Here is a 15,226-nt window from a genome sequence, read left to right on the forward strand (position 1 = left end):
AAAATTTCTAAGAAATTTTAAGTGTGCCTGCAGCTCGCTAAGTCTGTGCAACCTTGTGTAGCGGTTGGTGTTAGCATTAGCGTTATTTCATTTGACGCAACCCGCGTGTCTGTATGACAAACGGTTCACGAGATCAAGGGTCACTTCCTGTTTGGTGAGGGGCACTTCCTGTTTGGCGAAATAGGCCCCAATTAAGGTCATGGACGATTAATGAATTAAAGCTGCAAGCAGCGATGACCAGGCCCTCGCAGCTCTACCCACGTCACAAGGCCAGCAGCCAATCAGAAACCAAACAGGAAGTCAGCCATTTCGACTAATTAGTGGCGTTTTGGAGCATTTTTGGCCGTTATCACGGGTCGCACTTTAACGACAGTTTTTTGAGAAAAAATTGTTTTGTGAGAAAAAAAATTTGAGAAAAAAACTTTTTTGAGAAAAAGAAATTTTGAAAAAAAAATTGTGAGAAAAAAAAATCTTGAGAAAAAAAAATGTGAGAAAAAAAAATGTTGAGAAAAAAATAATTTTGAGAAAAAAAAAATTTTGAGAAAAAAAAATTGAGAAAAAAATTTTTTGAGAAAAAAAAAAATTGAGAAAAAAATGTTGAGAAAAAACATTTTTTGAGAAAAAAAAATTTTTGAGAAAAAAAATTTGAGAAAAAAAAATTTGAGAAAAAAAAATTTTGAGAAAAAAAAAATTTGAGAAAAAAAATTTGAGAAAAAAAAATTGAGAAAAAAAAATTTGAGAAAAAAAATTTTTGAGAAAAAAAAAATTGAGAAAAAAAATTTGAGAAAAAAAAAATTGAGAAAAAAAAAATTGAGAAAAAAAAAATTGAGAAAAAAAGAAAAGGTATGACACCAGCCGCAAGTCTGTACGACAAACGGTTCATGAGTTATAGAGGCACTTCCTGTTTGGTGAAGGGCACTTCCTGTTAAAGAGGGGGCGAGGCTTAATCAATTACAGCTCATCCCTATTGGTCGGAAAAAGACCAAAGTTGTGTGAGCATTTTACATTTTAAATGACGTTTCTAGGCAAAAGTATGGCAGAGTTATGTGGCGCCAAAGTTTCTGGGTTTTTTTCGGAGTCCCCCATTCAAAGTCAATGGAGTTTTTGGGCGTTGTTTTTTGCGAATTACATCGCAATCGGAAAGCGGATCGGAAAGAAAAGTAATAGCACACCATTCCCGGCCGAGCCGCACATTTTGATGTATATATTGCGGGGGTGGCGTAAATCGTGCGGCAGTTATTACGTGCCGAAGTTTCCCCCATTCTAAGTCAATGGGGTTTTTTGGCGTCGTTTTTTGCGAATTACGTCGCAATGGTAACGCGGATCGGAAAGAAAAGTAATAGCACACCATTCCCGGCCGAGCCGCACGTTTTGATGTATATATTGCGGCGGTGGCGTAAATTGTGCGGCAGTTATTACGTGCAGAAATTTGTGGCGAAAGACTTAATGACTTAAGTATGGCGGATTACAATAAGTGTTTTGCTATTGCATAGCAGGCACACTTAATGATATCAATGTTAGAGCAGCCTGTGAGATGCTAAAGAGGACCAGTCAATTGCAGCATACAACGAGCAGTGGTGGATTTTAAAATATAACTAGAAGAGAAAATTTCTAAGAAATTTTAAGTGTGCCTGCAGCTCGCTAAGTCTGTGCAACCTTGTGTAGCGGTTGGTGTTAGCATTAGCGTTATTTCATTTGACGCAACCCGCGTGTCTGTATGACAAACATTTCACGAGATCAAGGGTCACTTCCTGTTTGGTGAGGGGCACTTCCTGTTTGGCGAAATAGGCCCCAATTAAGGTCATGGACGATTAATGAATTAAAGCTGCAAGCAGCGATGACCAGGCCCTCGCAGCTCTACCCACGTCACAAGGCCAGCAACCAATCAGAAACCAAACAGGAAGTCAGCCATTTCGACTAATTAGTGGCGTTTTGGAGCATTTTTGGCCGTTATCACGGGTCGCACTTTAACGACAGTTTTTTGAGAAAAAATTGTTTTGTGAGAAAAAAAATTTGAGAAAAAAACTTTTTTGAGAAAAAGAAATTTTGAAAAAAAAATTGTGAGAAAAAAAAATCTTGAGAAAAAAAAATGAGAAAAAAAATGTTGAGAAAAAAATAATTTTGAGAAAACAATTTTGAGAAAAAAAAAATTTGAGAAAAAAAAAATTGAGAAAAAAAAATTGAGAAAAAAAAAATTGAGAAACAAATTTTTTGAGAAAAAAAAAAAATTGAGAAAAAAATGTTGAGAAAAAACATTTTTTGAGAAAAAAAAATTTTTGAGAAAAAAAATTGAGAAAAAAAATTTGAGAAAAAAAAATTTGAGAAAAAAAAATTTTTGAGAAAAAAAAAATTTGAGAAAAAAAATTTGAGAAAAAAAAAATTTGAGAAAAAAAAATTTGAGAAAAAAAATTTTTGAGAAAAAAAAAATTTGAGAAAAAAAAATTTGAGAAAAAAAAAATTGAGAAAAAAAAATTGAGAAAAAAAGAAAAGGTATGACACCAGCCGCAAGTCTGTACGACAAACGGTTCATGAGTTATAGAGGCACTTCCTGTTTGGTGAAGGGCACTTCCTGTTAAAGAGGGGGCGAGGCTTAATCAATTACAGCTCATCCCTATTGGTCGGAAAAAGACCAAAGTTGTGTGAGCATTTTACATTTTAAATGACGTTGCTAGGCAAAAGTATGGCAGAGTTATGTGGCGCCAAAGTTTCTGGGTTTTTTTCGGAGTCCCCCATTCAAAGTCAATGGAGTTTTTGGGCGTTGTTTTTTGCGAATTACATCGCAATCGGAAAGCGGATCGGAAAGAAAAGTAATAGCACACCATTCCCGGCCGAGCCGCACATTTTGATGTATATATTGCGGGGGTGGCGTAAATCGTGCGGCAGTTATTACGTGCCGAAGTTTCCCCCATTCTAAGTCAATGGGGTTTTTTGGCGTCGTTTTTTGCGAATTACGTCGCAATGGTAACGCGGATCGGAAAGAAAAGTAATAGCACACCATTCCCGGCCGAGCCGCACGTTTTGATGTATATATTGCGGCGGTGGCGTAAATTGTGCGGCAGTTATTACGTGCAGAAATTCGTGGCGAAAGACTTAATGACTTAATGACTTAAGTATGGCGGATTACAATAAGTGTTTTGCTATTGCATAGCAGGCACACTTAATAAATATAGCTGCAAGCAGCGATAAAGTGGCCAAGCCAGAAAAAGCAGGAAAGCAAAAAAGCAGAAAAGGAAAAGTGGGAAAATAAATCAAAGAAAAAAACTAGAAGCAGTGCTCTCCCGAGCACTATGTGTGTGTGTGTGTGTGTGTGTGTGTGTGTGTGTGTGTGTGTGTGTGTGTGTGTGTGTGTGTGTGTGTGTGTGTGTGTGTTTAACGGTTTCCAAAGTGTATGCACGCATATACACAACCTTGAAATGCATGGACACCACCGCTCAGTTCACACTGGTGTGATTGTGTGTGTGTGTGTGTGTGTGTGCGCGCGCGTGCGTGCGTGCGTATAATGCATATTACCAGTAAGACTCCCTAATCGGGACAAACTTTAGAAGGCAATCGTAGCCAATCAGGAGGGAATATGGGAAATCCATGTTGATGACATGACTTTAGAGATACTGTGTACCGCTTTGCGTGTGTTTAGGGCAAAATCTGTAGGAGCAGTGTTGAAAAATGTGTTTTGTAAAAATCAGCCTGATGGTGGCGCTAGAAGAGGGCCCTGTGAGAAAGCAGGGGTGGAGGTTGTGATTTGCCATCCAATTTGCGTGATTTTAGGCCAAAATCTGTATAGGAGCAGTGTTGAACATATATGGGAGAATCTCCTCTCCTGAGATTTGACTCAACAGTGCATAGTGCAAAAGCTCACAACGCCTTGCATTGTGAGATTGTAGATCTGCCATGTTTACAATATTAATCTGTGTAACTGTCAAAATAAATGTAATGCTCCAACTCCTACACGTTTGGCTCGCGACTGGAAGATGCTGGCTGATATTGGCCGACAACTTGTGTTTCCTCCAGAGATCGCTACAACCACCCTGAGACCTGACTTGGTGCTCTGGTCCCCTTCTCTAAAAAAGGTGTACATCATCGAGCTCACAGTACCCTGGGAGGACTCAGTGGATGAGGCTTACGAGCGGAAACACCTACGCTATGCAGAGCTCGCGGCTGAAGCACAACAGCGCGGCTGGAACGCTGAAGTCCGCCCAGTGGAGGTGGGATGCAGAGGGTTTGTGGCAAGATCTACAACCAGGCTCTTTGCAGACCTGGGAATTAGAGGCCAAAGCCAGCGGTCAGCCATCAAAGCTGCATCGGAGGCAGCCGAAAGAAGCAGCCAGTGGCTTTTTATGAGGAGGAAGGACCCCTGCTGGGCCCCAAAGTAACCAAGCTAGATAGCGTTCGTATAGGTATATACGATTTGTTCTTTGTTCTGGATTGATATCTCTATGCAGTTGATGTATTGATGTTGATTAAGTCTCATGAGGAGGTGGCATAACGCTATTCTCATGCATGCTTAATCACTTTGATTGTTGTATTGCTTATTGCTAATTGTATTGCTTTGCTTGTTGTGGGTCGCTTTGGATTTGGAGCTTCCAGTTTGGGTATTGATGTTGATTAAGTCTCATGAGGAGATGGCATAACGCTATCCTCATGCTTAATCACTTTGATGGTTGTATTGCGTATTGTATTGCTTTGCTTGTTGTGGGTCGCTTGGATTGGGAGCTTCCAGTTTGGGCATTGAGCTTCTGCTAAATGCCTAAACTGGAGCCAGGAGGTATGCGGTCAGCCTATAGGCTTGACTCAGGGAAAAGGACGCCCCTGCCTTGCACAGTCCCATGAGAAGTCTGCCATCCATAAGATGAACGATACTCTCATGATTAATTGGAAATGACGCAGGTTCGGGACTCATGACCCTGAGCTGGCCGCCTCCGGAGAGGGTGTATAGTGTATAATGGCCGAAACACCCTAAGACCTGGAGGAACACTACTGATGATGCGTCCTAGATTAAAAACTAACCCCAGCCCCCCCCTCCCTTGCAGATGACACACACACACACACACACACACACTCTCACACGCATGTGCCTGCACAAAGGAAATTAACATCTTATCCTGTGTTTTGTAAAACCAAACTGTCAACAGATCTGAGCTTTGTGTATCTATTTGGCTTCTAGCTTAAGGCAAGGCCCAAATTCAGAGTGAATATTTTAACGCAAATAGGACTATTTACTTATTGTGGTCCCTGGAACAAAATATTTTTGAGATGGGGGTCTGCAGCCAAATACTTTTGAAGTTCAAAGGGAGCAATTAAGAGCTTTGGCTGAGCTCCCCCCTCCACTGTTTCTGTTGATTTTCAACATTTTGTACGCCAAGATACCATATCAAGTTAAGCGTCATATGACAACACCAGACCAAGAGAACCAGTCCGCTCAGAGAGTGGGCGGGTCTATGGGCTGGAGCCAGGCAAAGTGAAATCAGCTTTGCAGCCATGATGAACCGGAACGGGAGTTCCAAAGTGATAAAAAAAATGATCGACAGCATTTGATTTTACATTGTATTGATTTAAATTCAGGATAACAACTGACCCTGCGGCACAACGAGCCCCGCTGTCCCTTACAAAGAATAAGATGCCAGGTCAACACATTAACCTGGCATCTGTCTGAAAATTACATTGGAACCTTCCTTTGCATAAGCCTGCAACAGGGGTGGTGGACATCTTTGTCAAAATTCTATTTTTGCCACGGACATACAAAGTGAGTGGACAATAATATTACCAGAAGCATAAGACCATAACAACTCTGTAACTCTGGGTGTACAAACCCATGGGGGTCTCAAAGGTTTTATTTGCAAGGACCCCCATCATTCTAATGGACTCATGTGCCATATACCGTAGTAAAAACCTGAAGACTTGATGTTCTGTATTGGTTCAAAATAAGAATATTATATTGGTGTATGAAACAGAAAATCTCAAATTTGCCACGGACAAGGCCAAGTCTTTGCCACAGACACATGTGTCTACAGTAGCATATGAAGTGATATATAACTATACAGTATACGGTAGCATTTATTAGAGTGAAATTCTCACCACAAGCGGCCATTAACAGAATAAGAGCATAGTGTATATGCTAATTCTCCACTGATTCCAATCTCTGTTTCAAGTACATTGTTTAATTAATGAATTTGACAGAATAACCAATTCTACAAAACACCATCAGCAGGCCATTTACATTTGATAAAAAATTTAAATACAAAAACAGCAATAGTAAAATAACAACACAGTCATTGTAGCATACTGTCAGTACTCACAACATAGAAACATTCTGTACTTTGTGAAAGACATATAGGCCTATGTGATAAAACGTTTTATCTTTTCATCAATGGAATAGTAGTAAGGTAACTTGTTTTTATGTGTGGAGTCACATTGCCCTCTACTGGCAAAACTGGTGTACTGCTACGGGTGTATATAAAACCCTTTTCCTATTACTAGTTATTACTAATGCTGTTACAATAACCAAGGAGCTGAACAAATATTAAAGTACTTTTATGTAGCTGTACACACAGACATAACATTAAATATCACCTTCAATATCCACCCTGAAAAACTAAAAGGAGATTGGTGATACAGCGTAATGAATAAAGATAATTAATCCACTATGTACAAAGACTCCAAACATGCCAAACCTCGCCAAAACGTATGAGTCACAGTAGAAAAAGAAGAAAGGAAGAAAGAATTTCTGAAAACCAGGGGTTCTCAAGCATGATGTCAAGGCATACTGTTGTCGGCTACGTGAAATCAATGAATGTTGATGTTCCCAGAGCCAATTATTGTCCCATATATGTGTGTGTGTGTGTGTGTGTGTGTGTGTGTGTGTGTGTGTGTGTGTGTGTGTGTGTAGAGGATGACACAGGAGTGGATTTTCACTCCTGTCCCGTCCCACTCCCGCAGAAAAAATCCTGTCCCATCCCAATCCTGGGCCAGAGTAAAAAAAATAAATCCTGTCCTGTCCCACTCCTGTACAATGACTCCTGGTCCCATCCCGCTCCTGGTCAAAATCACTCCCGTTCACATCCCGCTCCCGAAAAAAAATTAAAAAATAAAATCGCGCAGATGTTTTTCTATTTTGATCCATATTATATTTGATATCATGTTTATTATTATATAATGTATAATTTTATAATATTCGCAGTTCAAAGACCTCACTTTCCTGTGCAATTTATTTCTGCGATTTGATGAACTGGTCTGGGATGATTCCCGCTCCTGCCCACTCCTGTTGATTTTCATTCCTGTCCCGTCCCGATCCTGGCATCAATACAAATTTGACTCCTGTATGGGGTTATCTTTGTGCCATAATTAATTTGTATTCGTACTTTTCCTTTTTTTTTACTTGTAAACATTTTCACCCAAAAAATGACACGTAAACAAATTAATTTGAAAAAAATATCCGTAAAAAAAAAAAAGTATGAATGTTTTTTTGGGAGCTGCAGTGATTATTATGCCAAAACTAAAAAAAAACAAGATAAAATACGAATATTTTCTTATTGTTTTACGAGTTGTTTTTTTGTTACTTCATCACGAATGCTTTCATCATCTGCACGACTACGAATCTCAGTCAGCAGTTAGGAAACTGCCAAAAATCACATGATAGGCAGAGAGCCAATGATGTGAGGCCTGTCCCACTAGCCAATCAAAAGGCTCCGGAGTTGGCATGGCAACCAGCTGTTGCCATGTCTTCTAAAAGTGAGTACTCTGGGCTTTCTTATCCATAATTTAGCTAATTCCATCACCAGTCCCTATGGAAGTCTAAATGCTCAAAAAATAATACATAAATACTACAATGAAATGAAATAAAATAAATAACAAAATGATATAAATAAAAAATACATAGTTCTATAGATCTAGGGAGTCATCCATATGTTTTCAGATCTATATGCCCATCCCCATGTTCTATTAATAGATCTATGGAGTCATCATATGTTTTATTGTACTTATTTTAAATAAAGGGGCCTCGGCATCGGCCGAGGGACCCCCCGGGGACCCCCTGGAGCTCTGGGGACTCCCGCGGACCCCCTGGCGCCGCCGCTAAGGGGCTCCGAAGGGGCCCAAAAATAGGAGCGGCACTTTCATGGGAAATTCGGGACTTGACCGTGCGGACCCCCTCCATGGGTGACGGGACCGGGGCAAACGTGACAGCACGGCCTGGTGGCGGCCCCCCCGGTACTGCAGCGCACATAAAAACCCATAACTCGGGCTAGGAGTGACCGTTCGAGACGGGACCGGTACCCACACGTCTGGCTCGGGGCCCCGGAGCCGGCCGTGGCGGAGCGGCACCTGGTGGCTGAACGCCGGTACTGCAGGCGGGTAAAAAAGGCCGTAACTCTGCCACCGGGAGAGACGGGGCCGGCTGCAGGGGGGTCCCCCGAGGGGTACCCCACCCCGGACGGACGGACGGACGGACGGACGGACGGACGGACCAAAAAGGAAGTGCCCTTCGCCAAACAGGAAGTGCCTCTATATCTCATGAACCGTTTGTCGTACAGACGCGTGGGTGGCGTCATATGACTTGATTAAGAGTCCTTGACCTTAATTGGTGCAACAGGAAGTGCCCTTCGCCAAACAGGAAGTGCCTCTATATCTCATGAACCGTTTGTCGTACAGACGCGTGGGTGGCCTCATATTACTTGATTAGGAGTCCTTGACCTTATTTGGTGCAACAGGAAGTGCCCTTCGCCAAACAGGAAGTGCCTCTATATCTCATGAACCGTTTGTCGTACAGACACGTGGGTGGCCTCATATCACTTGATTAGGAGTCCTTGACCTTAATTGGTGCAACAGGAAGTGCCCTTCGCCAAACAGGAAGTGCCTCTATATCTCATGAGCCGTTTGTCGTACAGACGCGTGGGTGGAGTCATATCACATGATTAAGAGTCCTTGACCTTAATTGGTGCAACAGGAAGTGCCCTTTGCCAAACAGGAAGTGCCTCTATATCTCCTGCACCTTTTGTCGTACAGATGCGTGGGTGGCGTTATATCATATGATTAAGAGTCCTTAACCTTAATTGGTGCTTCCTTCGCCAAACAGGAAGTACCCTTGCCAAACAGGAAGTGCATCTATATCTCATAAACCGTTTGTCGTACAGACGCGGGGGTTGTGTCATAAGACTTGATTAAGAGTCCTTAACCTTAATTGGTGCTTCCTTCACCAAACAGGAAGTGCCCTTCGCCAAACAGGAAGTACCTCTATATCTCATGAACCGTTTGTCGTACACTTGTGGGTGGTGTCATACGACTTGATTAAGAGTCCTTCAGCAGTGATGACCGGGCCCTCGCAGCTCTACCCACGTCACAAGGGGCAGCAGCCAATCAGAAGAGGGTGCAGGGCTAGTTAAACCAATTAAGCTGAAGGACTCTTAATCAAGTCATATGACACCACCCACACGTGTATGACAAACGGTTCATGAGATATAGAGGTACTTCCTGTTTTGCAAAGGGCACTTCCTGTGTGGCGAAGGAAGCACCAATTAAGGTTAAGGACTCTTAATCAAGTCTTATGATACAACCCACGAATCTGCACGACAAACGGTTCATGAGATATAGAGGCACTTCCTGTTTGGCGAGGGTACTTCCTGTTTGGCGAAGGAAGCACCAATTAAGGTTAAGGACTCTTAATCATGTGATATGACGCCACCCACACGTCTGTACGACAAACGGATTGATGATATATAGGGGCACTTCCTGTTTGGCGAAGGAAGCACCAATTAAGGTTAAGGACTCTTAATCATGTGATATGACGCCACCCATGCGTCTGTACGACAAACGGGTTGATGATATATAGGGGCACTTCCTGTTTGGCGAAGGGCACTTCCTGTTGCACCAATTAAGGTCAAGGACTCTTAATCATGTGATATGACGCCACCCACGCGTCTGTACGACAAACGGTTCATGAGATATAGAGGCACTTCCTGTTTGTCGAAGGGCACTTCCTGTTGCACCAATTAAGGTCAAGGTCTCCTAATCAAGTCTTATGACGCAACCCACGCGTCTGTACGACAACCGGTTCATGAGATATAGAGGCACTTCCTGTTTGGCGAAGGGCACTTCCTGTTGCACCAATTAAGGTCAAGGACTCCTAATCAAGTCATATGATGCAACCCACGCGTCTGTACGACAAACGGTTCATGAGATATAGAGGCACTTCCTGTTTGGCAAAGGGCACTTCCTGTTGCACCAATTAAGGTCAAGGACTCTTAATCAAGCCATATGACGCCACCCACGCGTCTGTACGACAAACGGTTCATGAGATATAGAGGCACTTCCTGTTTGGCGAAGGGCACTTCCTTTTTGGTCCGTCCGTCCGTCCGCCCGTCCGTCCGTCCGTCCGTCCGTCCGGGGTGGGGTACCCCTCGGGGGACCCCCCTGCAGCTGGCCCCGTCTCTCCTGGTGACGGGGTTACGGCCTTTTTTACCCACCTGCAGTACCGGCGTTCAGCCACCAGGTGGCGCTCCGCCACGGCCGGCTCCGGGGCCCCGAGCTGGACGTGTGGGTACCGGTCCCGTCTCGAACGGTCACTCCTAGCCTGAGTTATGGGTTTTTATGTGTGCTGCAGTACCGGGGGGCCGCCACCAGGCCGCGCTGTCACGTTTGCCCCGGTCCCGTCACCCATGGAGGGGGTCCGCACGGTCAAAGTCCAGAATTTCCAATGAAAGTGCCGCTCCTATTTTTGGGCCCCTTCGGAGCCCCTTAGCGGCGGCGCCAGGGGGTCCGCGGGGGTCCCTCGGCCGATGCCGAGACCCCTTTATTTAAAATAAGTACAATAAAACATATGATGACTCCATAGATCTATTAATAGAACATGGGGATGGGCATATAGATCTGAAAACATATGGATGACTCCCTAGATCTATAGAACTATGTATTTTTTATTTATATCATTTTGTTATTTATTTTATTTCATTTCATTGTAGTATTTATGTATTATTTTTTGAGCATTTAGACTTCCATAGGGACTGGTGATGGAATTAGCTAAAATTATGGATAAGAAAGCCCAGAGTACTCACTTTTAGAAGACATGGCAACAGCTGGTTGCCATGCCAACTCCGGAGCCTTTTGATTGGCTAGTGGGACAGGCCTCACATCATTGGCTCTCTGCCTATCATGTGATTTTTGGCAGTTTCCTAACTGCTGACTGAGATTCGTAGTCGTGCAGATGATGAAAGCATTCGTGATGAAGTAACCAAAAAAACAACTCGTAAAACAGTAAGAAAATATTCGTATTTTGTCTTGTTTTTTTAGTTTTGGCATAATAATCACTGCAGCTTCCAAACAAACATTCATACTTTTATGTATTTTTTTACGGATATTTTTTTCAAATTAATTTGTTTACGTGTCATTTTTTTGGTGAAAATGTTTACGAGTAAAAAAAAAGGAAAAGTACGAATACGAATTAATTATGGCACAAAGATAACCCCATACTCCTGTCCTGCGGGAATCCCACGGGACCCACGGGACCCATGGGAATTCCTGTCAAATGTCATCCTCTGTGTGTGTGTGTGTGTGTGTGTGTGCGTGTGCGTGTGCGTGTGCGCGTGCGTGCGTGCGTGCGTGCGTGCGTGTGCGTGCGTGTGTGTGTGTGCGCGTGTGTGTGTGTGTGCAAGCTTGTGAGTGCGTGCTTGCGTGTGTGTGTGTGTGTATGTGTGTGTGTGTCCTGGATTTTCAGCTGTGAAACATTAAAAAATAACTTGAAATCAACATAGCTCCTGAACTATCGCTCCAACAGATGCTCCCATACATGGAATACAGGAATTTCTATACAATTTGCGGTATCAGTGTGCACTCATTTCCCAATACAGAGCCACCTTCTATAGATTTGTGTTTAGCTTCAATAAAGTCATCAACACCAAGTATCTGATTTTAATCTTTTTCTTTTTCTTTCAGCCTTGAGATGCTTTGAGGACGAACTGCATTTGGCCAAACACTGCAGAGATAAAGAACTGAAGCAGAGAGAGAAGGACTATCAGTGAGTCTGATGTTATGTAACATACTGGTTCTCAACGTTGGGTCTGTGGACCTCCAGGTAGTGAGGGAAAGTTAGCCGAGTGGTGGACCAATCTAGGAACTAAATCATTACCAATAGCTTTCTTCACAAATGTGTTAATAAAGGTGTCTACTATCACCTCTGAACTTTGTCAAACTCAACTCCCTTGACAAACTTTGTGGGAGCCAATCAAAGTTGGGGGTATCCCGAGGGCCTGGGAAAAAATTAAAATAGCCAATATGAGCGTATGAGGTGTGTAATTAGGGCATTTTGGGCTGCTGAATTCATTTCAACCATTAGTTTTCAGTTAAAATTACTCCTTGGCCAGGTCAGGTCTTATAGTCCAAATTTTCATTGACTCTGTCTCGTCTCGGTCTCACCCATGACTTTACTCGTTCCTGGACTAAGGGACTCGGGACTCGTAATTGTGGGCTCGCCTGTAAGGCGAGTACACTTTAGATGTTGTCATTATTTATTAGTGTGGTTGCCCTAACAGGGCAACACACTATAGTTCTAGGGAAACTTTATTTATTCTTCCTTCTTTATTTATTCTTCTAGATAAGACTTTTTTCGCCGAGTTTCACAGCCCACAGTTTTTGCGCCACACACTCGCGCCATACGTCAAATCGACCGGCATCATCGGGAATCGTGTGCTTATATTTTGCTTAGAGAAAAGTTGTATAGTTTAATTGATATTAATTTATTAGTGAATTATTTTTCCCCATTGACTTGAATGGGAAAATGCAAAAACTCACATTAAATAATTTTTCTCTCGCAAACCATAGGAGCTAGAGTTTCAAAACTTGGAGAGGAGATTTATAATTATTGCAAGGATTAATCAAAAAATAAATACATCACTCGGCCTCATGGTGGCGCAATAACAGCCCACTTTACGTGTTGGCCTGTAACTCTTGAACCGTAGGTCGGAAAATTAAAATTCCTTTTTCCCTGGATTCCTTGGGTCATGACGCATCTCCTCATATAGGCCACGACCATTTGCGTCAGGAGCATTTCTACTTCGACCCTTAGGGGGCGCCACAAAAACACAAAACGTAACCGTTTCAGGCCAAAACGTGTTTTTCAGGGGTAACAACCCTCTCAAAACGAAACACAAACGATCTCGGGAGCGACTTGACAACATAATCGCCTTGTGAAACTTGTGGGAGGAGCCTATTTCTTTAAAACAAGAAACCATATCCTTATATCAAGAACGCAGGATCCCAATGGCACCTTTTCGAATCGCGCGTCGCACGGCCCCGACGGTATCCGTCCCGACGTCCTCTCCCTCGGGCCCCGGCGTTTTCCTTGGGGTCCCGGAGGCGCATCCCCGCCGCTCGCGCCGGGGCGGTTCGGGCAACCACACTCGCAATTTCACAAATTGCAAATTTTCTATTTTATTTATCAGTAAGTTCTCCTCAATACTTTGGCACCTTTCAACCTTTCAAACATCAATGTGTTCAGCTTACAGTGGCGACGTGTGCTATTACTTTATACAGCAATCGGCCAAATGGTGGCGCTGTAGGAAGCCTTCGAAAGTGCAAACTTTGAACAGATATAGCTCATGCTGTGTTTGAGGTACAGCCATGAAACCCGTATACACGTATGCGTCTCCTCATGCCAAACAACTTTTACGCTCTGACTTTTAACCTCTGACCTTTAGATCTCCCACAATTTGGAATTATATGAAAAACAGTAAAAATCTATCTCCTCCTGGGATTTTTGCGTTACGCGCACAAAACCTTTTTTACATGAACTTTGGACCAATACGGTCAAACTGTCTGGTCGGATTTCTTTTAAAGTGAAATATACATTTTTAATAATTCAATCAATATTGTGGTTTTATGCAAATTATTCTTCGGCCTCTAAATCATACATGCAAAGTTACACGTTCATGGCATTTGGCAAAGATGTAGAGGGTTAGTCAAAGTATCACTGAAACCAATTTTATTCCAATCGGCCAAAGGGGGGCGCTATACGAAGCGTTTGAAAATTCAAACTTTAAACAGGCATAAGTCATGCCTCGTTTCGTTTGAAGACATGCAACTTGCTTACACGCGTGCTTTGACTCAAGCGGAAGACATCTGTGTCTTTGTTAAGTAAGCTCCGCCCTTAGATTTTCCGCCATTTTGAGCAGTTTGTAAAACGCTTAAATCCGCTTTTATTCTGGAATTTTCGCGTCACGTCCACAAAACTTTTTTTACATGAACTTTGGACCAATATCTAAAGATCTGTCAGATCGGATTTTTTTTTTTAAATTGAAACACGCTTTTTTAATAATTCAATGAATATTGCAGTTTTATGCAAATTATTCTTCTGCCTCTAAATCATTCATGCAAAGTAACATGTTCATGGCATTTGGCAAAGATGTAGAGTGTTAGTCCAAATATCACTAAAACCAATCTTACTCCAAGGAGCTATATCATTTTGAGCAGTGTGTGAAACGCTTAAACCCGTTAGGATTTTTTTTAGCAATTTGCACGAAACATTCTACACACAATCTAAGGACCTTTATCTAATATGCCTATGAAGTGCACACACACAAACACACAAAAATAATAATAATAAATATAGCTGCAAGCAGCGATAAAGTGGCCAAAGCCCAAAACACCTCAAATCATGAACACAGCCTGCAATGTGCGTGAAATCTTGCAAGCACATTCCCAATAGGTCAAGGAACAGATACCACCCTTCTTACATTGGCCTGTTATAGCGCCACCAGCGGGTCAACTTTTGCACAACACATTTTTGGAACAAAATGGACCAATCTTTGACGTCAGTAACGTCAAAGAGAGCACTGCCTCCGATCTTGACATTTTGTACTTTTATAGCCATTGTTTTCTGGCTTGAAGCGAGCCAACAATTGTTTCGAAGGAACAATATTTTCTAGTTATGCAATGAAATAATTGTATTATTCCCATATTATGAGGAGCGCATACACATTATATAAAAGAGAGCTGTCTGGAATTTTTCATGAATGAATTACTAGATGATTTGACTAAATGGTTTAGTAATAAACCCATAATCCGGATAATGTGTCAATCTTGTGCAAACTGGAACTATAAACTTTTCAAGATGTTAAATGATGTCCTGAGAACCCCCTGACGTTATACAAAGATCTATCTTCTTCATTTTGCTCTCAAAGTGCACCAGAGTAATACATTTAACTTACAAATGCAAAGAACCCCCCCACCACCCCAACACAAGACC

At 42.3% G+C, this 15,226-nt stretch overlaps 1 protein-coding gene across 1 annotated transcript in view; it reads left to right on the forward strand.

The window, feature by feature from the left end:
* LOC308308592 (arachidonate 12-lipoxygenase, 12R-type-like) overlaps positions 1–15,226 on the forward strand; it is a gene marked incomplete at both ends in the record, with an annotated part of 57,553 nt that overhangs the window by 6,973 nt on the left and 35,354 nt on the right. Inside the window, one exon of the mRNA XM_080754014.1 lies at positions 11,920–12,001. Coding sequence (XP_080610140.1) covers positions 11,920–12,001 — 82 coding nt within the window. The remainder of the gene's footprint in view (positions 1–11,919; positions 12,002–15,226) is intronic.

The sequence above is a fragment of the Nannobrachium achirus genome (assembly GCF_963921795.1).
Source record: "Nannobrachium achirus genome assembly, chromosome: 2".
Classification (NCBI taxonomy): domain Eukaryota; kingdom Metazoa; phylum Chordata; class Actinopteri; order Myctophiformes; family Myctophidae; genus Nannobrachium; species Nannobrachium achirus.